Raw genomic sequence first — 21,142 nt, forward strand, 5'->3', positions numbered from 1 at the left:
GGCATATGGAAGAGCAACAGATGTGTTGTAAGATGCCGCAGAGAAGCTTGGTTCCTGGAACGCTATGCTGACTGCTTATGCACAAAATGGTTACTTGGATAAAGCCGCAAGAGATGTTCCATTCCATGCCCGAACTAAGTCTTCTTGCCTGGACAGCAATGCTTTCGGCTTTTACCGCGAAAGGGCATTTTGCTTCTGCTAAGAAAACGTTTGACTCGATGCCAGAGAGAAGCTTTGTGAGTTACAATGCAATGTTGGCATCGTTTGTAAAATTTCGAAAATACGATTCAGCTTTAAATTTGTTTCAAGTGATGCCGGAGAGGAACTTAATATCTTCGACGACTATTCTTACAGCATTAGCTAATGGCAAGCATTTGGAAAAGGCAAAGGAAGTGTTTGATGGAATGGAGGAGCGTGACATTGTGTCATGGAACGCAATGCTAACCGCGTACGCCCTGTGCAGTGGGCTTGAGGAAGGAAGGATTTTGTTTGATGGAATGCCAAAGAGAAACCTGATATCCTGGAACGCTATGCTGACTGCATATGCTCAAAGCGGGCATCTTGAAGAGTCAAAATTTCTTTTTGACACCATGCCTTTCCAAGACTTGGTAGCTTCGAACACAATGCTGGCTGCGTATGCCGATAATGGAGAGCTTGAGAAGGCTAAATCCATATTTGATGACATCCAGAGTGGAGATAAATTTTCATGGACAACCCTCTTGGTCGCTAACGTTAACAGAGGCGAGCTAGAGCAAGCAAATGCGATCTTTGTAATGACACCAGAGCATGATATTGTTTCGTGGACTACAATGCTTGGTGCTTATGCAAACCTGGGAAGGTTTCAAGAGGCCATCGAGATCTTTAGCATGATCAAGTTGGTCGATTCACCGGACGCTCCATGCTTCTTGCTTGTGCTTCTAGTGTGTAGCCATGCCGGGAAAGCAAGCATTGGTCGAGGCTACTTCTTTTCAATGAGAGTCGACTATGGCATCAAGTCGACCAAGGAGCACTTCAGCTGCATGGTCGATCTTCTCGGCCGAGGTGGAAGCTTGGGTGACGCTCGAGATCTCATCTCCAGCATGCCTTATGTTCCCGAGAGCCTTGACTATAGAAGCTTTCTGAGGAGCCAGAGGGATGGAACAACCACACCAATTCAAAGAGAAGCTCGTGATCAATTCAGAGTGGATCTCGACGTGAGAGAATGCGATGAGAGCTCCTCTTCGTATGTTCTTCTCTCAAGCAGCTTGCTTCCTTGAAATCAAACATCAAGTGTCCATGAAAGGCTGCTCGAGAGAAATTTAGCTGCGGATTTCACTCATTATACCAGCACGCTTCTTCTCCAGAGAAGAGATTTGGACATAAGCTGATGAGTTCTTCACGGCTCCAGATTCCAGAGCACGGCTTGCGACGATAGGCCATACCAGGAAGGAGAGGCAGTAGCTCTTGAGAAAACTCCAAGCATCTCGCCTTCCCGAGCACGTTGATGACACACGAATAGTGTTGCTTGAGTGTGATGGAGCTAGCTAGTGTCCCCATTGGGTCTTCTATACATGAGTTTCAACGCTCTGATCCATCTTAAAGATCTAAATTAGATCAGATCTTCCATTGCTTACACCTGGCCCCGCCCCAGGTTACAATAGCTTGTGGTTTGAGTTTCCTTCAACTGCTGTGTCCAAACAGTAGTCTTCGTAAGCATGTCTGCTTTGCAATCACATCTCCTCATGCCTGATATCTTCTCAAAGTATGTCGAAGTGTTTGTTCCCCTCAGAGAGTTGTTCATATTCAGCGGGTGTCCGCAGCTAGAAAAACTGATGTCGTCTCCTTGCAATGTGATGCTACCATTCTCTACTTCTAATCACTGCATTAGTGAATTGAAAAACTGTACCCAATTGCAGAAAATGATCGCTTGTTCGGGATTTCATCGCGCCATGCCGCGAAATTTGTTGCCTGGATCACTGGCGGTTCTCTAGATTTCTAAAAAGAACTAGCTGCAAGCCGGGGTTGCAGAAAGGCTTCAGTTTCGCGCACTGCACGACGTGTAAGTCCTGGCACCGGCTGATAGGAAATGGAGGCAGCCGGGTTTCGATTCTTTGTGACTAGAGACATTCTCTACATTTTGTGCTGCCAAGTTTCATCTTGCTTTCATTTCGACCTTGGCGTACATGGGTTTTTTTTTTAGATCATTCGTGGTATTTTGATCTACAAGTTCTACTATATATGCGATTTTTTTCATCTATTCAACGGAGCGGGAGAAGCCGGAGCCCTGGTGCTGCGCCTTGCAGTCCTGGCGCTCTTTGCAATCGACGGGATCTTCTGGCCTTCATGGATGCACAGCGCGACGAGCACGAATCTCTCCACCTCGCCCATGCCATTTAACGAAAGCACTTGTCAACTCGTCAAGGACCATTAAAGTCATGTTGCATTCCATGCCGTTCCATGGACAGGATCGGAAATACTTGGATAGCACCTTGATGAGCTGCTGGAGAGGATGAAGATCGCAACTTATTAGGGTGTACTACTCATGAATTTCTCTCTCATTTTTTTTGTTCCCATCAAGGTACAGCTCTCCAAACACTCTTGAAGCACTTTCATTGTCTATAATAATGGTTCCACTGTCCAAAACGCAGCAGGCCAGTGCCCTCGATTTTGTGGACTTACATAGAGCAAATGCAGCTGCATAGCAGGGATCCAGTGTGCTAGAGCGGGATCCTTGACGCCCGACTTTAGCATAGCATCTTTCATTTCCTCCCTGAGTTTCACATCACTGCCTTCACAAACGAAGGCAGCCGATCCTTGCTCAGATCGGAGAGGAACATTGGCAAGGCATACCTGTTTGAATGCACATAGACATTGTAAATCCCCTCCTTCAACTTGCCATTTAAGTTTGCTACCTCACCAAACCAATCCTACCGCCTGGGACAAGTCATTGAATCCTTCATTTTGAGTAGACATGACAAAGTAGAGGCCATACTCCTCCTAAAACAGAAAAGACTAACAATTCAGCAGCAGCATTACTAGTGGTGCATATCACTTAGACTTAATAGATCGTACACTGATCTCATCTTTCCACAACCATGAGTTCTAGGTCAACGGGAAAATGCTCGGCAAAATGGAAGAACTAGGCCTGGACCAAACTTACAAAGACCTACACAAGGTGGGATTATGCACCTTCACAGGGGTTGACACTATGATCCAAGAGCACTAGATGGCTAATAATTGTGATCAAATAAGAGCTTTCTACAGCCTGGACATTTTGGAACATAGGATGTGAAAATTTCAAACACATTAGTAGTCTTCCACATTGTTAAAAACAATCATGTTTGGAGACACTATACTTGCCTAAGACTTCCCCCTTCCCCATCAGTGGTGGAAGCTAGATGACACTATCATTTACACACTCCCTAACATAGTCTTTAAACTGGTCTTCACACACTGGAAGGCTACTCCCCATTGTCATCCCTGAATACAAGGAAGTCATGCCAAGCCTTATCCAAATGGAAAAAAAGACAACATATATAGACTTGGTGGTACCAGAAAGACAATATGCCCAACTTTACTGGTTCTACCAATAGACATTAGAATAACTCCAAATGGGATCTAGTGGAATGGCAATGGAGGGACACATACAAAAGATTCTTTCAATATGAGACTAAACTCAGCCAGAGAGTGGTTTATACCCTGGTACAAGCCACATTCATTGAGAAAGCAAGAGGATAATAGATTCACTCCCGAAACTATCTATAGTGCATGAATATGTTGCTGGTCCACTAAGACCCAATACTTCATATGGCTCGCCTAGCAGAAGTGCCCCCCTCACTCATGGTAATCCACCTTCCAAACACAACTTGCAAACTCTATGAAGCAACTGAGATATAATGCCATATTCTATGAAAATGTTTAGTGGGAAGGTTCCATGGCAATTCTCAAAAGAATCTCTCAAGACAGCATATCCATAACTTATGAATCAATACTTTGGGGCTGTTTCCTCTAGGGAAAGGCTAAACACCCGAATGCTTAGAAGTGGAGACATAGTGAGAACCCTTACCTCAACCAACTTAACCAAACATACATACACACTAAGCCTTTTGATGGATGTGGAGATTTGATTGCTTAGAAGTTTGTTTCAACTTTTGAAATCTTCTTCTTCATGTCTGGGGCATGAGTTAAATCTGTGAACCCAGGCACTTTAACCCAGTGGCAAACCCATCTAGGAACTTGGATAGCTTAAAAAGACATTAGCCTAGCATAGTGGGGCTACCTTCAAAACATCAATGAGGATTAGAAAGGGAAAACAACCCAGCGAAAAATGATGTATAGTACTTGTGTGTGAGCAGCCACTCTTGGCACTATCGAGAGATCTCCGGTGAGTAGCTTCCATCCAAGTCACGTTTCCTACGCCTCAAGAATGTAGCATTTTTTATGAGGATTTCCCAGGTACTCCATAAGAGATGCGAGTCACCATTTTGAGCAAGTGTGCATCCTGGCAATCATGTCTTCAAAGATCTCTTTGAAGCAAGTGAGCAGCAGCCCAAGAAACAATGTTCGTTTTAGGCATAGACGCGAAGGGTTCTGTGGCTTCAGAGAGCAAACCATGACCATGAAGACAATAAGAATTGCAGTCCATCTAGCTGCCCCCGTAACACTAATTACCAAACATCTCGATCACAGCTTGATGAGAGGTTGATTCGTCGCCACCGTACCTGATCGCGATTGCGCAGCTGCACGCCGCGCTCGATCTCTGGACGATCCTGCGAATCCGATAGACCATCGCTGATTGCTCTAAATCGACGCCAGGAACACGGAGTCTATCTCTCCAAGCTAATCAAAATGTATGGCAAGTGTGGAAGCACGAGGTACGCGAAGGGGATTTTCAACGCCATTGCCAGCCGAGGAGCAAGTGCTGTCCTGATGCTCTCGGCTTTCTGCAAGAACAGACGAAACGAGGTGGCTAGGAATGAGCTCGTCGACTCATCGCCTGGAATACCATGCTCTCCTCATATGCCCATTTTGGGCATTTGGAAGAGGCAAAGAAACTGTCTGATGAAATGACACAAAGAATCATGGCGGCTGGAACGCATGCTCGGTGCATATGCACACAAATGGTAATTTTGGATAAGGCCTAAAGTTTTCACTTCAGGCCCGAGCTTAGGCCCTTCTTGCCTAGAAGGCAGTTTTTTAACTGAAAAGAAAACTTTTGACGAGAGAAGCTTTGTGAGCTACAATGCAATGTTGTCAGCGTTTATAAGAGGTGGAAAGCATGACTCAGCATTACAATTGTTTGAAGCAATGCCAGAGAGAAATTTGGGCTCGACAACTACTCTATCCTTTGGCGTTAGCCAATTCCGGGCATTTGAAACAGGCAAAAGGAGGTGTTCAATGGGATGGAGGAGCGACATTGTGTCGTGTGTATGCTCAATGCGTTGAGATAGAGGAGGCAAGGTGTCTGTTTGGAGGCATTGTCTGTTTTTTATATCATGTGGTACCCTCTAACACAATGCTGGCTGCTTATGCCGATAATGGAAAATTTGAACAAACCAAGTCCATGTTTAAGTTCTCGTGGTTAATCACAAACATCAACTGAGGAGAGCTAGAACGATCTTTGTTATGTCACCTATGATATCGTTTTGTGGACTGCAATGGTTGGTGCTTATGCAAACCTAGGAAGGTTTCACATCAAGTTCTCACTTGTACTTCTAGTGTGTAACATGCCAGAAAAGCAAGTGCTGGTCGAGGCTACTTCTTTTCCATGAGTCGACAGTGGCATACTTTAGCTGCGTGGTCGATCTTTTCGGTCGGGGTGGAAGTTTGGGCGACGCTCAAGAGCTCATCTCTATGTGCCGGAAAGCCTAGGAACCAGAGAGATGGATCATCAACACAAAGAGATTCTGACTTGGGAGGTTGCAATGATAGCTCTTCTTCATATGTTCTGAAGAACATATGGCTGAAATCTCTCAGCCAGCCTTGAATCAAAGATTACATCACCAATACCAGGATGAATGGCTTCTCGAGAGAGATTTAGCTCCTCATTGTACCGACACACTTCTTCTCCATGGAGAAGAGACTTGCAAGGAGGACATAACCTGACGAGTCCTTCACGGCTCCAGAGTCAAGAGCACTGCCTGCGACAAAAGCGCCATAGCCAAGAGCTTTGTAACTTCGACACGAGCCCAGGAAGGAGAGCCAGTCCACGGCTTCCGGCACAAAAGGCATACAACTCATGAGCTCGTGAGCAAACTCCAAGTATCCCGCCTTTCCAAGCAAGTCAATCACACACGAGTAGTGCTGCTTGAGTGGAGGGAGGCCAAAATCTTCGACCATGGACACAAAGTGGCATCGTCCTTGGTAAACTTTGCCTTGATGCGCACAAGCTATCATTCCAGAGACAAAAGATACATGATCCGGGGAGTAAACCATCTTGAGCTCGTGGAAAATCTCCTCGGCAATCTCTGGCTTTCCATTTTGCGTGTAGGCAGCGAGCATAGCACTCCATGAGATGGAATCTCGCTGTGGCATTCCTCTAAAAGTTTTTGCAGCGTCTCCAAGATGGCCTCTCTGTGCTTGAGCAGCGAGAATGATCGTCCAGGAGAACACATTCTTCTCCGGCATAACATCAAAGACTTGCTTCGTCGACTCCAAATCCCCATTCCACACATAAGCACTGGCAAGGCAGTTCCAAGAGACGAGATCACAAACTGGCATGTTATCAAAAATCTTCTTGGCTTCGTCAAGGTGCCCGTTTTGGGCATACGCCCCCAGCATGGTAGAACACGACGCCATGTCTTGGTGCTGGATTCCATCAAAAACCAGCCGCGTTTCTTCAATATGCCCAGCTTGGGCATACACTGCGAGCAGTGATGTTAATGCAACTTGGTCTCTTTCAGGCATTAAATCAAAGACTCTCCTAGACTCTAAAACTAAATATTTTTGGCCATAAGCAACTAGCAAGTTCGTCCACGAAATTACATTTCTTAGCGGCATAGTTTCAAAGAGATATTTAGATTTCTCTAAACACCCACAACGGGCATTTGCGGACAATATAGCGTTCCATGATACAAGATCTTTGTCAGGCATGTTATCAAAAAACCAAGTTGCATCGCCAGCTAGGTGGTTTCGCGCATACAGATCAAGCATTGTGACCCACGAGACGAGATTTCTCGCTGGCATTGTGTCAAAGATTTGTCTCGCTCCCTGCAATTGCCCGTTCTTGGCAAATGCCGCAAGCATCGCGTTCCAGGCCACCATGTTGGGCTGGGGCATCGCGTCAAAGGTGGATTTGGCCTCTCTCAAGTAGCCATTGCGGGAGTACGCGTGTAGCAGCAACACCCACGAGAAGTTATCCTTGGCGGCGATTCGATCGAAGGCTTGTTGTGCGTGGAGGACGCTCCCACACCGCCCATACATTTCGATGAGCTTGTTGGAGAGGAAGATATCGCGGCTGGAAGAGAAATCCCTGCAATTCACAATGGCTGCGTGTAGATCCTTGGCAGCTGCGAGGGTTTGGACGCTCTGGACGAGCTCGAGGCATTTTCTCCGATCCCAAGCATTTCCCATCCCAACGTGTATAATAGACCCTCATACTTTTCTGCTGAATTATTTGAATCCCAAAGTGCGGCGCTCATAAAAAATATCAATCATAGGTTATGTTAATAAGGTGATTTACTATTTGCATTTCTTGGGGATCCTGGAGGTGCATAAGCGACCGGACATCGCAGGAAGGCTGCGCCTCCACGACGAGATCGCCTTCGAGGAGCTTGGTCGTGACGGTGGCGATGAACGAGCAAGGGCGCTTCTTAAAACTGTTTACGAGTAGAGAGCTCTTCTTTGTTCTTCGTGGACCGGGACCCGAGCTTGAGCGGTGTCTCCTCCCAGCTCGGGGCATTCAATTCCTCCATACCTGTGGATGAGAGCTTTCGGAGCTCTGTGTTGGTGTCACGGAATGTCCGACGGCCACATGAAGACGTGCGCGAGTTTGAATCCCTTCAGCGATGGAAACGGTCGGATCGGGAGGATACTCCTGGCAGCCATTTTGATGCACGCCCTTCCCAAACGTACTGTTCGTGGAGAGCATGAAGCAGGAGCCGCCGTTCGTGAACAGGGACGACTACCGGGAGTGCTTTGAGAAGGCGCAGGCTGAGCAAGAGTTTGATGCGAGTTATGGCGAACGAGTGCTGAGCTTCACGAAAGAGGGGGCGGTATGCCGGGTTGATCCGCCACGGGAGCTGGCGGCGCTGGCGATTGAAGGCGTTTACGTGGGGTGGAAGCGCTTTTGTTTCGAGCTCTGGACCAAGCGTTCCAGCTGAAGCAAGCAACAGCATGGAAACCGAGGTGGTGGCAGCCGCGACAAGCTGTCGAGACTTAGGCACTATTGTAGCTCCGGATTTCTCTCATTGTACATAAGCTGACGAGTCCTCCACGGCTCCAGATGCAACAGCACGGCCTGCGACGAAAGAGCCATAGCCAAGGGCTTTGTAGTCCACGGCTTCCGGCACAAAAAGCATGCAACTCATGAGCTCTTGAGCAAGCTCCAAGTCTTTCCAAGCAAGTCGATCACACACAAGTAGTGGTGTTTGAGTGGAGAGATGCCGAAATCTTCGACCATTGGACACAAAGTGGCATAGATGGTTTACTCCCCGGATCACGTATGTTTCGTCTCCAAGATCATAGCTTGCACACATCAAGGCAAAGTTTATCAAGGAAGTGATCTCGTCAAACATGTCCTCTGGCAATCTTTGGCTTTCCATTTGCGTGTAGGCAGCGAGCATAGCGCTCCATGAGATGGTGGCATTCTTCCAAAAGTGTCTCCGAGATGGCCTCTCTGTGCCTGAGCAGCGAGAATGATCGTCCAAAAGAACACATTCTTCTCCGGCAAAACATCAAAGACTTGCTTCGTCGCATGTTATCAAAGATCTTCCGGGATTCGTCGTCAGGAAAACGTTTTGGGCATACGCTCCCATGTCTTGGTGCTGGATTCCATCGAAACCAGCCCCGTTACTTCCGCATACACTGTGAGCAGTGACATGGTCTGTCTCGAAATCGAAGATTTTAAAACTAAATGCCTTTTTCCATAGCAAGTTCTTCCACGAAATCACATTCATTAGCTCGTTTACCCTGAATGGCATCTGCGGACAATATTGAGTTCCATGATACAAGATCTTTGTCGGGCATATTGTCAAAGAAGAAAGTTTCACCATCAGGAAAGTGATTTTGCGCATCTACTGAGGCATTATGCTGCCGTCAGGTCACCATATTAGGCTGCGGCATCGCGTCAAAGGTGGATTTGGTCTCTCTCAAGTATCCACTGCGAGAGTACGTGTGCAGCAGCAAGCATAGCTTTGAAACACGAACACGAACACGAACACGGCATTCAATTTTTTGAACACGAACACAGAACACGGAAATGAACACGGAAATGAACACGGATAAACACGGGTGAAAACATGAATATTCTCAAGAATATTCTACTTATCACTCCATCTCATCTAGAAGCTCCTCATTAGCAGGATCATCATCTTCGTCTTCATCCTCTTCTTCCATAGCTTCAATATTAATATCAGTAATTTGAGGAATATTTCCTGTCTGGCTCAATCCCACAAACTTGTCATAGGAAGTGTGGCTCCCTATCAACTTGGTATTACTGGCCACAAATACCAAGTCTGCAATCTGGCTCACTGCTAAGCAATTCCTCTTTTTTAAAGTGATGTGCCCAAAAATGCTGAACAATTGCTCCACAGATGAGGAAGAACTTGCCTGACTAAGCATTCGAATTGCCAACCTTTGCAAATCTGGACCTGAGTAGCCATTGTCCTCCCACCACTGCACAGAACCTTTTGTTGTATGATCCATCTGAGAGTCCCTGGTGCCAAAACTACCTTCCAAGTTCCTGTATTGGCAAAGCTGATTTTTTATAGTTGACCTTTGCTGATAGTCAGGGAACTGGATCTCCAAGTACATGTTCCAATTTTAGAATCACGCTGTCAATAACACAATTGCAATGCCAAGCAACTAAGAATCACAGCAATCTACAAAGATGCAGTGCCAAGCAGCTAAGAATTATGGCAGAAGCAATCCAAGGAGAAAATTTGGGAGAGAAAATCTACAAATCTGGAGACAATGATCAGGAATTTTTTGCAGCGAAATCAGGTGTGGCTGAGCGCCATTCCTCCCACTCCAGCGCTAGAATCCTAGAGAGGCATTCCCAGCCCAAGAAAATTGCCATAAATCGCTGGAAAAACCTTTTGATTAATCACAGGAATTTTTGATTGATCACAAGACAAGAAAACATTAAAGCGCAAAATGCTCACATGAACCACGTGAGCTATTGTTTTAGAACACAGCATGGTCACATGGTATTTGACCGTGTTTCAACCGTGTTTGGAGCCGTGTTCTGGAGCATTGACCGAGTCAATGAACACGGCCTGTGTTAACACGGCTGGGGGCCGTGTTCGTGTCACCATGCCAACACGCCGTGGTGCACGGCGTGTTTTGAAGCACTGGCAGCAAGACCACGAGAACTTATCCTTGACAGGGATTCGATCGAAGGCTTGTTGCGCGTGGAGGACACACCTATATTTCGATGAGCTTATTGAGGAAGATTCCTGATTGCAATTCACAATGCGTACATGTAGATCCTTGGCAGCTCTCTGGATGACCTCGAGGCATTTTCTCCGATCCCAAGCATCTCCCATAAAAAAAGCCGAGCTTAGCATATTCTGAGTCTAACAATTTAAGCAAAGTGTTGATAAATTTTTGTTTTTAATGATAGCATTTATGAGCGAGATTGATTGTAATCCATTCATTAAATTTATTTATAGTTTTTCTTTTTATTTTGTTTCAAGAAAAACAAAAATGATGCACTGCTAAACTGTATCCATTAAATACTAACATTTAGTTGTCTTGGTTAATTATTTTTTAATATTTATTCACATTCAAAACACACTGATCCCAATCCCTTCATCAATAGCCAATATTTGTTTATGTGGTTATTGTCAAGTCAACACTTTTAAGCTTGTTAATATATATTATCCAAATTTTGATTTCAATTTAAAATTTTCTTCCAAATTTATGGCACTTCTTTGTCTTCATATTTTAATCCCACATACATTTGTAGTGGTTCATTTTCATACTTATTAATTACCATTATGGCAACTTTAGATTTCTTCAACTTTAAATTCATATTTATTATTTATTATTTAATATTTTTATTTAAAAGAGATTTTATACTATTTTATCAATTTAAAGATAATGGAATAAACTAATATTGAAAAAGCTAAAACTTGTATGACATAATAAAATAGTAAATTTTACACTTTTTATTTATTAGTATGCATTTAACATATTTCATAATTACATGATTAAACTGGATCACTTAGTGAAATAGCTATAGAAAATAAAAGAAAGATAGTAAATATTTTCCACAATATTTTTTACTTTATTATTCACAATTATGGTTTAGATTTAAAATTGAATATATTAAATAAGTATGGATCCGAATATTTATTATAATAAAAACCTATTATAATATACAATTATATATATAATTAAAATTTATAAACCATATTCTCTACAATTAAATTAACCTCTATAAATAATAGTAAAAATAATGTTCTATAACTAAATGGGCATTTAATATAGAAAACACTAATGATTTATACAAAATATTATAAATTGTAAATACATCTCATAAATCTCATGGGAAAATTAATACATATTAAAATAAAAACTAATTAAAACATATTTGACATTTAAACTATATTTTAAAGTTACTATAAACTATAAATATTTTGTTTATATCAAGTCAGAACATATAATATTTTGAGAAGTATAGTTAAAAATTTGAACCAATACCATTATATTTGCTTTGTAAAGTAATTAAAGTAAAAATAATTATTTAAATTTAGTTACTTTTGTATATGAATATTTTTGAGGGTATTATAAGTTATTACTTTTGAATAATACTTGCTTTTTGTAATATTTAATGTACTTAAATATGACTGTTTATGAAACACTTATAAAATTAAAAAGTATCTTTCACCGTAATTTTATATTTTTTGAAATAATAACTTATATAACAAATAAAAGTATATAATAACTCATCCAAAGTATTATCATGAAATCACTATAAAATGTAATAAAACATTTACAATAAATTATAATTGATAACAACATAATATTGTTTTTGGTAAATCTTTACTGTGCTGCTATACTTTTACATTATAAATCTTTAATTTCATATTTTTTATATTATAAAATATGTTTAAATAAGAATATAAATTTCTTATAGTCACTTATTTGTTTTTTGAAAATGTTTAAGTAATGAGAATAGTTCTAAAATTTGAAATTCCTAAATTATTATATAATAAATTAAAGTTTTTTGTATTATTTTCTCAAAAAAATTGTTTAAATATTATATTTCACAGTATTTTTAATATAATATTTTTGTTGTATCATATTAGTTTTTAGTTAGATTTTAAAGATGATTTTTATTATAAATATGAAATAATATACCTTTAATGGGAGAAAAATCTAAAATGATTTAAAAAGTAGTTTTTAAAGAATATTACAACTCTAAAAATACTGTATGCTTTGATTATTTGATATAGCTTTTTATCTGGTACTAAACTTGTTTATTAGTAGGACTTAAATAAAATAAGCCTAGAAATGCTGGTAAAGTTTAGTATAAATCACCAATTACTAATTTCTATTGTAGTCAAAGAGATTATTTGAGATAATACCTTTTTTTTTAGAACTGAGTAACCAGAATATAAACCTAATATAAAACATTCGTCCATTATAGAAACTACAACTATTAATATTTGCTGCAATGAGTGGAAGCTAGAGATACAAGATCTATGTCAGGCATTTTTGCAAAACATTAACTTGCACCACCAGCTAGGTGGTTTCGTGCATACTGACAAGCATTGTGACCCACAAGACTAGATTTTTCGCCAGCATTTTGTTAAAGATTTGTCTCTGTCCCTGCAATTGCCCTTTCATGGCAAATGCCAAAGGCATCGCGTTCCAGGCCACCATGTTGGGCTGCGGCATTGGGTCGAAGGTGGATTTGGCCTCTCTCAAGTAGCCTTTGCGGGAGTACGCGTGTAGCAGCAACACCCACGCGAACCTCTCCTTCTATCGAAGGGTGGAGGACACTCCCCACATCGCCCAAACATTTCGATGAGCTTGTTGGAGAGGAAGACATTGCTGCAATTCACAATGCCTGAGTGTAGATCTAGTGTTTGGACGCTCTGGACGAGCTCGAGGCATTTTCTACGATCCCCATTCCGGACTTGGCATATTGTCTCAGTGAAGTCTAGCAATATTTTTGTGTGTATTACTCTGTTTTCTTACTGGAGTTCGTCTTACATTTTCCTTGAATTCATGGGTGAAAAAGATCGACGATACAGGTGTACTCGGGCAGCAAATTACAGCCATCCGTCATTCGCTGGATCCACGGCATCGCGTACGACCATGGCTGCAAGCAAAGAGAATGCTGTTAAACGCCACACGGTCCGGGGATATCATTGTTTTATGGTCTGGACCATACGTTTATAAAGGAGACGAGTTTTAGAGTATTTTTCCAAGCAGATCAATATTGTAACAGGTGGAAGATGGACAGTTTCAAAAGTTTAGATTTAAATACTAGAAACATGTTCACGTCTTCAAAATATCATTTTCGTTGATTTTTCCAAATCTCCGGACGCCACTCGAGGAGGAGATCCCGCTGCTGGAGCTAAGGCTTGGTCTTTGGATTCTTCATCCGAATGCTGTGAAACGAGGACGATCTCCTTAAGATATGGCCCTTGGAAATCTGGAGGAAAAGAGTTTCCTGAGCACCACTGGAACTTCGCAAAGAGAGGCTTACCATTGTTGTCGTAGGATAGATAAACAAGAGCTCCTGGAACTAAGCCAGAATCGTACATGGTAAGCTTGGGAGGTGTTGTGTCTGGCGACAGAAAATTGGGTTTTGCTCTATGTTGGTTGCCAACGAGAGCAGTGGAGAACCAATCAAGTTATCCATACTGAATATATCCTTGCAGAGAAATCTCTTCAATCACACAACAACCATCTCCGGAAACTAGAATCAATTGAACTGAATCAATTGTTCTTTGTGTTATAAATTTTCTAGCAAACTTCCAACCTCTGCCACAAACTAAATCTTTGCTAGATACTGAAAGAAGCAATTCCAATGGATAACTTGCACAGAATATTATTAAATTTCTAAATCGTTAAACCTTAGAAGAGACAGAGGACAAGAGCATTTTTATCTCAGTCAAATCCTGCTGGAGCTTCTCAAAATATCCCTTCACCACTTCTTCCACCACCCTGCGAGTGGCTGGCTCATCCCGCTCCTGTTTACAATGCTACATAAGGTGACATTGACACACATCTAAAACAGACAATCACCTTTTCTTCCAAAGCGTTTGCCACCTTGGGCTGCCGCGATCCCAATGCTTTGACCCCCGGAACGAGCCCCGGATACAAGCTCCAGTCGCGCTCAACTGGTTCAGCAGCGGTACCAACATCGATGATCTTGACGGCGGAATTTCCAGTTTGCTTGAACATGCCACAGATGGCTGGCCCAATCGTGCTACACAGATATTGGTTGTTGCAGTTGTACATGCTGTCGCAGCCCAGCTTCTCCACGCTCCCGTCTGCGAATCGTTCCCACCTGTAGAAGTGCATGTAATACCCACACCGAAACAGAAGTCCGTAGCAGACATAAGGCCAGTCCGTTGCACCGAGTGCCTCATCCAACGGATCTACGTGAGAATACAGCGAGACGCTGGAGATGACAGCGATGATCTCGCCCCTCTTGGACACTCCCTTACCTTGCTGCTCAACACCGCTAAGAAAACAAATAAGGATTCTCTGAAAGCAAATCAGAGAGCTCACTCACCTGTACTCCCTGACTTTGGATAAGTAGCGCTCCAGAAATGTTCTTGGCTCCTTCTGGCTGTTAAGGTAAACGTCCTCGAGGCCCATTCCTTTGATGCTCCATTTCTCCTTCTCAACACCGCATCGCCGCCTCTTGACTATCTCATCGATATCTAGCAGCGCTACACGAACTGACCCCATCCCTCACAAGCCCTTACCCTAGGATTTTGCGGACACAAAATATTAAAAAAGCAATCGTGAGTCCAGAAGATATAATTGTGGTAAAATGCACACATATATTTTTCAATTTTTCAACTGCATAAAAAATTAAACATATTTATGAAGATGTGTTTAACCCAATGAGGTTTTGCACAAGCCTTACTCCCAGTAAGGAATCTTATCTGGATTGGCATGATCATTTAAACAACAATCCATACTGCATTATTATGGGTATACAACCATTAAAATTTTAAGATTTTTTTCAGAATAAGAGTTATGTTAAAAATGTGTAAATATTGGGAAAAAAAATACTTGAAGTTATGTCAAAACCATTAAGTTTACATAACAAAAAACATATAGGAATAAAGAAATGATTATTTGACTAAATTACTATCTTCTCTGCCTGGATCTAGAATTTAAATTTTGACTCAATTAACACTTAAATAGTGGTGGTATTATAATTTTATTGCAATACTAAGTTGGTGGATTACAAATCCAAGATAAATGGTATAATGTAAGATGTAACCCAAATGCATTTATTGTTAATATAATTGAGGTAAATAATATATATATATATATATATTATTTTAAACTTTATTGTTTTGAGAGCTTATGAAAAATGGAGTGTTATTCACAAAACTATTATGAATTATAATTTATATATAATGTCAATAGTATTATTTTTCAATTCTTGTGCTCACACAACAATTACTCCCATCTAAGATCTTTTAAACAAATAAACTTAGCACAATATAAAGTTTGGTTATCAAAAGATTTAGATCAAAATATATTTGTATTAAATATATTAAAGGAAAAAATATGAAGAGAGAAGATTAAAAGAATATAATTGAAATTTACTAGTTAATTAAGATATTTACATGTTATTTAACTATAAAATAAAAGAAAATAAATACTATTAAACTTTTATAAAGCTTCATTTCTAGAGTGTAATTTTCATTAAATTAAATAGGCAAATGCACAAATATATTTTTATACTTTATTAAAAAATTATTATAAATTTTAATTATTATTATTTAATTAAAATTAACATTTTCAAAAAATTTAAAAATATTAAAATATAAATATTCAAGAGAAAGATCTATTATGGTTCAAAGATAAAAGAAATGGCTCAGAAATAAGAGTTTTAAGTGCACCTTATTCTCAATTGGTTAATAGTTTTCAGATATTCAGGTATAAATGTCTTTAATTTTAATAACACTAGCCTTGATCATTTGAGAAGCTCAAATTATTGTTTAAAGCTTCCATTTGATGTCTAGGGTGGATGGTTTTTCAAAATGTCCAAATTAAAGAGGTTACATCTGATTTAAAAGGAGTTTCAAAGTAAACTCAATTGATTAAAACTAATATATGATAATTTAATTTTCTCTCACTTTGGACAGATTTGGATGATTAGATAGCATTATATATTGAGATTTGCATTTAGTAAACTAATTTATTTTAGAGTGTTAAGAAAGTGCTTTTGGGAGAGCTATAGCTTATAACTTTCATTCATGAAAGAGTGAATTTGCAAGGAAGTGAAAAAATTGTAAGCAACTAAATAAAATAGCTTTGAAAGATATCTATTAGGATTAAAAAATAGAGAGTATAAATAAATTATATATTAAATGTTATATAGACATGTATATTATTTAGAAAGAAAAGTATAGGGATTACTTTGAAAAAGAAAAATCCTTTATAAATAGTCTTTTAAGGTTAGAATTCATTAGTTCATTTTTTAGTTATATTAGACTTTTATTGCTAAAATTTTTAAATAAATATCCAGAAGATTGTAGCTATCATAAAAGAACCAAATTTATCAATTATGCTTGTTCCAAGCTGTATAGTAGTAAATAAATATTAATTTTTAAATTATTGACACTAATCTAATAGAAATCGAAAGCCCATTATGTTTTTAATAATGGGATGTCATCATCATCCCCTCTTCTCAGAAGAATAAAAGGTAATTAATATTATCATATTAATAAGATACGATTTAAAAGAACATCATGAGGTGGCATCAGTAAATCCATAGACAATGCAATTTATTCATGAACCATTTGTATGAAGCATTTCAATTGTTGCACATGCATAATTTCTAGAGAATTAATTTGTTAAATGTTATACCAACTCTCATAAACTTACAATCCAATTTGTTAGAACACTTAATATAATGTATCATAAGATTGGAAAAATAAACAAACACCAAAGCCCCCACTTTATACTCTATAGGAAAGTTGTAACACCATTGTTGTCATATTTGTATGCAACCCAAATATTCAACAAATTTCATTTGAACTAGTGGAAGAATGTTTATAAAATATTGATCCTAGGATCTAGCATTAACAACTTGTGTGGAAGTTGTGAAGGTAAACTCAGCTTTAAAAACAATATAAAATTATAATAATGTAAGAGTTTTTATGGTAAAACATTAATATAACTATACACCCCTATGATATATACATATAAGAAAAATATCAAATGACTATTTCAATTTGAATGTTAAATATTCATTTTATGATCATCCCTTTGAAGGTTTATACAAACTATTCCATTAAACCATTTATTTGTGGATGAGAAGCACTTGCAAAAGAGTGTAGTGTATCCTTAATCAAAATGTCAAAATGTGAAATGCCTTAATTATAAACACAAAACCATTATTTGAGAGAATTTACTCCAAACATATCACATCTTTAACCAATAGAAAAAGTTGTGCAATTTCAATGATGTCTTATATACACACTTAAAATAAGAAAGTCATGGTAAGCATATTGAATAAAGATTGAAGGCACTAATTGCAAGTGATCATTAAGATTAGTCTTCACAAAGTAAAAAAAAACTGTTCTTAAGATGATATAAAAAGTGTAAATGCCAAAACAACAAATCATTAATAAGTAATAAAAAATTCTCAAAATCATCATGAAATTTTCAGATCTTAACCTTTTGAGTTTTATAAACCCCATCCATAGAAAGCAAATTTAGTTTTCATCTTATAGATATTAGACATCAAGCACAACAAACATCAACATCATGAAATTCTCATTTAGAAAGTCTAAAACTCATTGAGTGATGAATAATTTTGAAGCTATATATCTAAAACTTTAGGGACCATTTAATAATATCACTAACTAAGTTCTTCTACTTTAATAATAAAGTGATTGCAACATAATCTTTAACAATGTTTGAGAACCATGCACACTAAGCTTCTTGAAACCTTAGATTACTATTATACACTTCTACTCTATCATGAAGTAGTTCACTTTTATTAATTATAATATACAATTGATAGATATTGATTAAGCACACTTATGCTCTTTTGCATTAACACACCTTTAAAACTAATATTAAAAGCATCCATGCATAATTAGTATATAATTAAACTCGAGGAGTTATCAACACTTCTTTGAAATTTGCAAATGCCTATTTGCAGTCCTCAAATGAAATGAAAAACAATATTGATAATTTCAACAATGCTCATAATGGTGTAGTACAATCAGAAAGATATTTATATTTATAAACTAATTAATAAATAATACTAAACATAATAACACTCATGCAATCATGAAAATAAATTTAAAAAAATGCTTAAAATCTCAGATGAGATCGATCTATCTTTTCTCCTTCATGATGGGATCACCCAATCATCCACTTTGTTCCTCCAATCCTTGAGTTGGATCTGGGCATGGCTTTGTTCGCCAGTAAATCCCAGCAAGTGCAACAACTAGAGCAGCCATGGATCCTACAACTATACCAATTTTCTCGCCAATCCTAGAATGCTTTCCCAAAGAAGTTGCAGTGACGTTATTGCTAGAACAATTTGCTCCGCAACATATAAAGTCAGAACTCTTGTCTTGGATAGATTGCAGTGAACCAGCAAAATCACACCCTGTGGTTGCCTCTAGAATCTGTGAAACAAAGGATTAATTAAAATCATTCTCTGGAAGATTGTCAAAGCTTACTGGGTGAGAGGTGAGAGGCTTTTGCTCTAGAGATGGACCCGGGCTTCTCTTAGACACAGCCTCTTGAACGACTGCTAGACCCAAGCTGTTGATGAGATTGTTGGTGACAATATCGACGCAGGCAACTCCGACCAATTGTTGGATGGCATCAAAAGCTTGAATTCAAAGTTAGAAAACCTGGAAACACTGCTTTCTTGGTTTTCTTTTAACCTGGCAAGATCGAGCTTGTAACATTGCGACCACCTGAATCAGCATACAATTGTTGAGGCTGAATTGCATTCTCTGGAAAGTTTCATTCATACAATGGCACCCACACTGGCTTTCTGTTAACACTGCTGAAACGGAGCCAAGCTAAATAGTCCAAGTAGCTGCATATCTTCATGAGAGGATTGGTTCATCTTTGCTGCTTTATAGCTTATGTTGAGGCTGAATTGCATTCTCTGGAAAGTTTCATCATTGGAAATGTCGAAACCAATCCTGTACACAAAAGTACCACAATGTTTTCTCGTTAAGCTGCTTGAAGATTGGATCCAAATCCGTCAGGTTGACATGGTTGGCAAATCGGCCATCTGTTAAGAGGGGAAAACTGGATTAACCAGCTATAAAATAAACAGGTTCATGATTAACATTTACTTATAAAGATCATATATAATTACCTACAAAAATCCCCATTCGTCATATCTTCTACTGTGGTCTTACTTTGTAAATCAACATCTGGAAGATTAATTCCTTCAAAAACTTTTTGTGGATTATTGTCGCTTTTCCAATGGTTTTATATATGCACTAGAGAGAGATAAAACATTATGATCAACTAACTCTCTTACACCTTTATAAGTTGGATCACAAGTGTCATGACAAATCCTTAAAATGTACACAAAACATCAAAAATTTATAAAGATATTGTGAACTTCTATCTCTTCTCTTGCTCTTTAAGTATATTTGTGAAAGACCTAGCCCAATCTTATCTAGAAGGCACTGCACTTTCTATCTTCAAGGTTCTACTCTTGTTTTTGAAATCCCTAAAACCTCTCTATTGAAGATATGTCATTCTTGTTTTTGGAATCATTGTAAAAAAGAAATATAAAACTTTTCATTTTCAAAGACAATCTTCAATAAAACAGAACATTTTTTTCAAATGTTGCTGCCTGCAACACAACTTGACAACTTCACTCTAGTCCAATTTAAAGTCAATCTAACAAGCATTATTAGATTTTTAACTTCAGGACCTCCATACTACGTGTAGTTTCTTTGTAGGCTGGATGGAAGCATCACAACTTAGCCGTGTCAAGGATAGATAGCTCGACCAAACCGATATTTCTTCAATCTACGTCTAGGAATTCCAAAGTAATCTCGAAAAGAATACGAGCCACCAGGAAGGCGCGAAGAGAATCTTCTCGTGATAGCTGAAATTAGGGTTTATATGAAAGCGTAAGTACCCCGGACTCCATGGTGCGGTTGTGGCCGGCGCAGTGAGCTTTCAAATCAATCGATTCACTGAACACTCTTCTGTTGATCAACCAAACTGATGAAGCGCGCCACCCCAATCTCCAATGCAGCATGGAGATTGCAAGTCAGGGGATTCATTTGGGACTGGTGCCGCCTCTGCCGTGGCGACCTCTTTGCGTGCTTGCAATCAGTGCTCTTGCAATAGCCTTGCACTTCGGCCTATGGGTATAGAATTGTTTTGCTTAGATCGAGAGGGTTGCAATTCAATATCCAGGTATGGTCACTGGATCACCGCATAGCCTCCTCTTTGTTTCGATGCCTCTGGTCATCATCGCTGTTCTATGGCTGCGCTGCAAGCCCCTGAGCAAAGGAGAGAACGTCAGGGTGTTCTTGGGTTTCGCTGAGCATCGCATTTGCTAGCAAGTCCGATGGTGACAAAGGCATCACTTTCCTGGGGGATTTGATGGCTTTCCTGGCGGCTGTTGCGTTTATGGGCTACATGTTTGCTGGGAACAATCTGATAAGTGAAGCTCTAGACTTATCGTTCTCTTTTTCTTTGCAAACTTGGATGAACTGTTGGATTTCATTGTTTCTGTGGGTATTGTTTGTTATCTCTATGCCTTCCCTGTAACGGCTGGAGGAGCTCT

At 39.4% G+C, this 21,142-nt stretch overlaps 3 protein-coding genes across 3 annotated transcripts; 1 reads left to right on the plus strand and 2 right to left on the minus strand.

Annotated features, from left to right (window-relative positions):
• Nucleotides 1–86: 86 nt before the first annotated feature.
• Nucleotides 87–1,256, plus strand: LOC112343651 (pentatricopeptide repeat-containing protein At4g02750-like). Its single transcript, XM_024667440.1, has one exon. It carries the CDS (start codon nucleotides 87–89, stop codon nucleotides 1,254–1,256), a length of 1,170 nt encoding a protein of 389 aa, XP_024523208.1.
• Nucleotides 1,257–2,320: 1,064 nt separating this feature from the next.
• LOC112343655 (pentatricopeptide repeat-containing protein At4g02750-like) lies at nucleotides 2,321–7,551 on the minus strand. Its single transcript, XM_024667449.1, has 7 exons — nucleotides 6,033–7,551; nucleotides 5,767–5,846; nucleotides 4,851–4,922; nucleotides 4,701–4,748; nucleotides 2,911–2,976; nucleotides 2,659–2,829; nucleotides 2,321–2,479 (listed from the first exon to the last, which is right to left on the minus strand). The coding sequence occupies exons 1-7, from the start codon at nucleotides 7,549–7,551 to the stop codon at nucleotides 2,321–2,323; spliced, it is 2,115 nt and encodes a 704-aa protein (XP_024523217.1).
• A 6,629-nt stretch (nucleotides 7,552–14,180) lies between these two features.
• Nucleotides 14,181–15,096, minus strand: LOC9638847. The gene is made up of 3 exons (XM_024667445.1): nucleotides 14,897–15,096; nucleotides 14,404–14,845; nucleotides 14,181–14,348 (listed from the first exon to the last, which is right to left on the minus strand). Exons 1-3 carry the CDS (start codon nucleotides 15,073–15,075, stop codon nucleotides 14,226–14,228), a joined length of 744 nt encoding a protein of 247 aa, XP_024523213.1. The 5' UTR covers nucleotides 15,076–15,096; the 3' UTR covers nucleotides 14,181–14,225.
• Between the last annotated feature and the right edge of the window lie 6,046 nt (nucleotides 15,097–21,142).

Source organism: Selaginella moellendorffii, unplaced genomic scaffold (genome assembly GCF_000143415.4).
Source record: "Selaginella moellendorffii unplaced genomic scaffold, v1.0 SELMOscaffold_173, whole genome shotgun sequence".
In the NCBI taxonomy this organism is placed as follows: domain Eukaryota; kingdom Viridiplantae; phylum Streptophyta; class Lycopodiopsida; order Selaginellales; family Selaginellaceae; genus Selaginella; species Selaginella moellendorffii.

What these genes read in the sequence shown, in the direction of transcription:
- LOC112343651 (XM_024667440.1), top strand. Translation starts at nt 87, where the DNA reads ATGGTTACTTGGATAAAGCCGCAAGAGATGTTCCATTCCATGCCCGAA.
- LOC112343655 (XM_024667449.1), bottom strand. Translation starts at nt 7,551, where the DNA reads ATGGGAAATGCTTGGGATCGGAGAAAATGCCTCGAGCTCGTCCAGAGC. An exon ending in AGATCGACCACGCAGCTAAA is followed by an intron (nt 4,923 to 5,766) that starts GTATGCCACTGT and finishes CTGTTCTTGCAG; the next exon opens with AAAGCCGAGAGCATCAGGAC. An exon ending in TCAATGACTTGTCCCAGGCG is followed by an intron (nt 2,830 to 2,910) that starts GTAGGATTGGTT and finishes GCATTCAAACAG; the next exon opens with GTATGCCTTGCCAATGTTCC.
- LOC9638847 (XM_024667445.1), bottom strand. Translation starts at nt 15,075, where the DNA reads ATGGGGTCAGTTCGTGTAGCGCTGCTAGATATCGATGAGATAGTCAAG. An exon ending in TCCAAAGTCAGGGAGTACAG is followed by an intron (nt 14,846 to 14,896) that starts GTGAGTGAGCTC and finishes TTGTTTTCTTAG; the next exon opens with CGGTGTTGAGCAGCAAGGTA. An exon ending in CAAACGCTTTGGAAGAAAAG is followed by an intron (nt 14,349 to 14,403) that starts GTGATTGTCTGT and finishes CATTGTAAACAG; the next exon opens with GAGCGGGATGAGCCAGCCAC.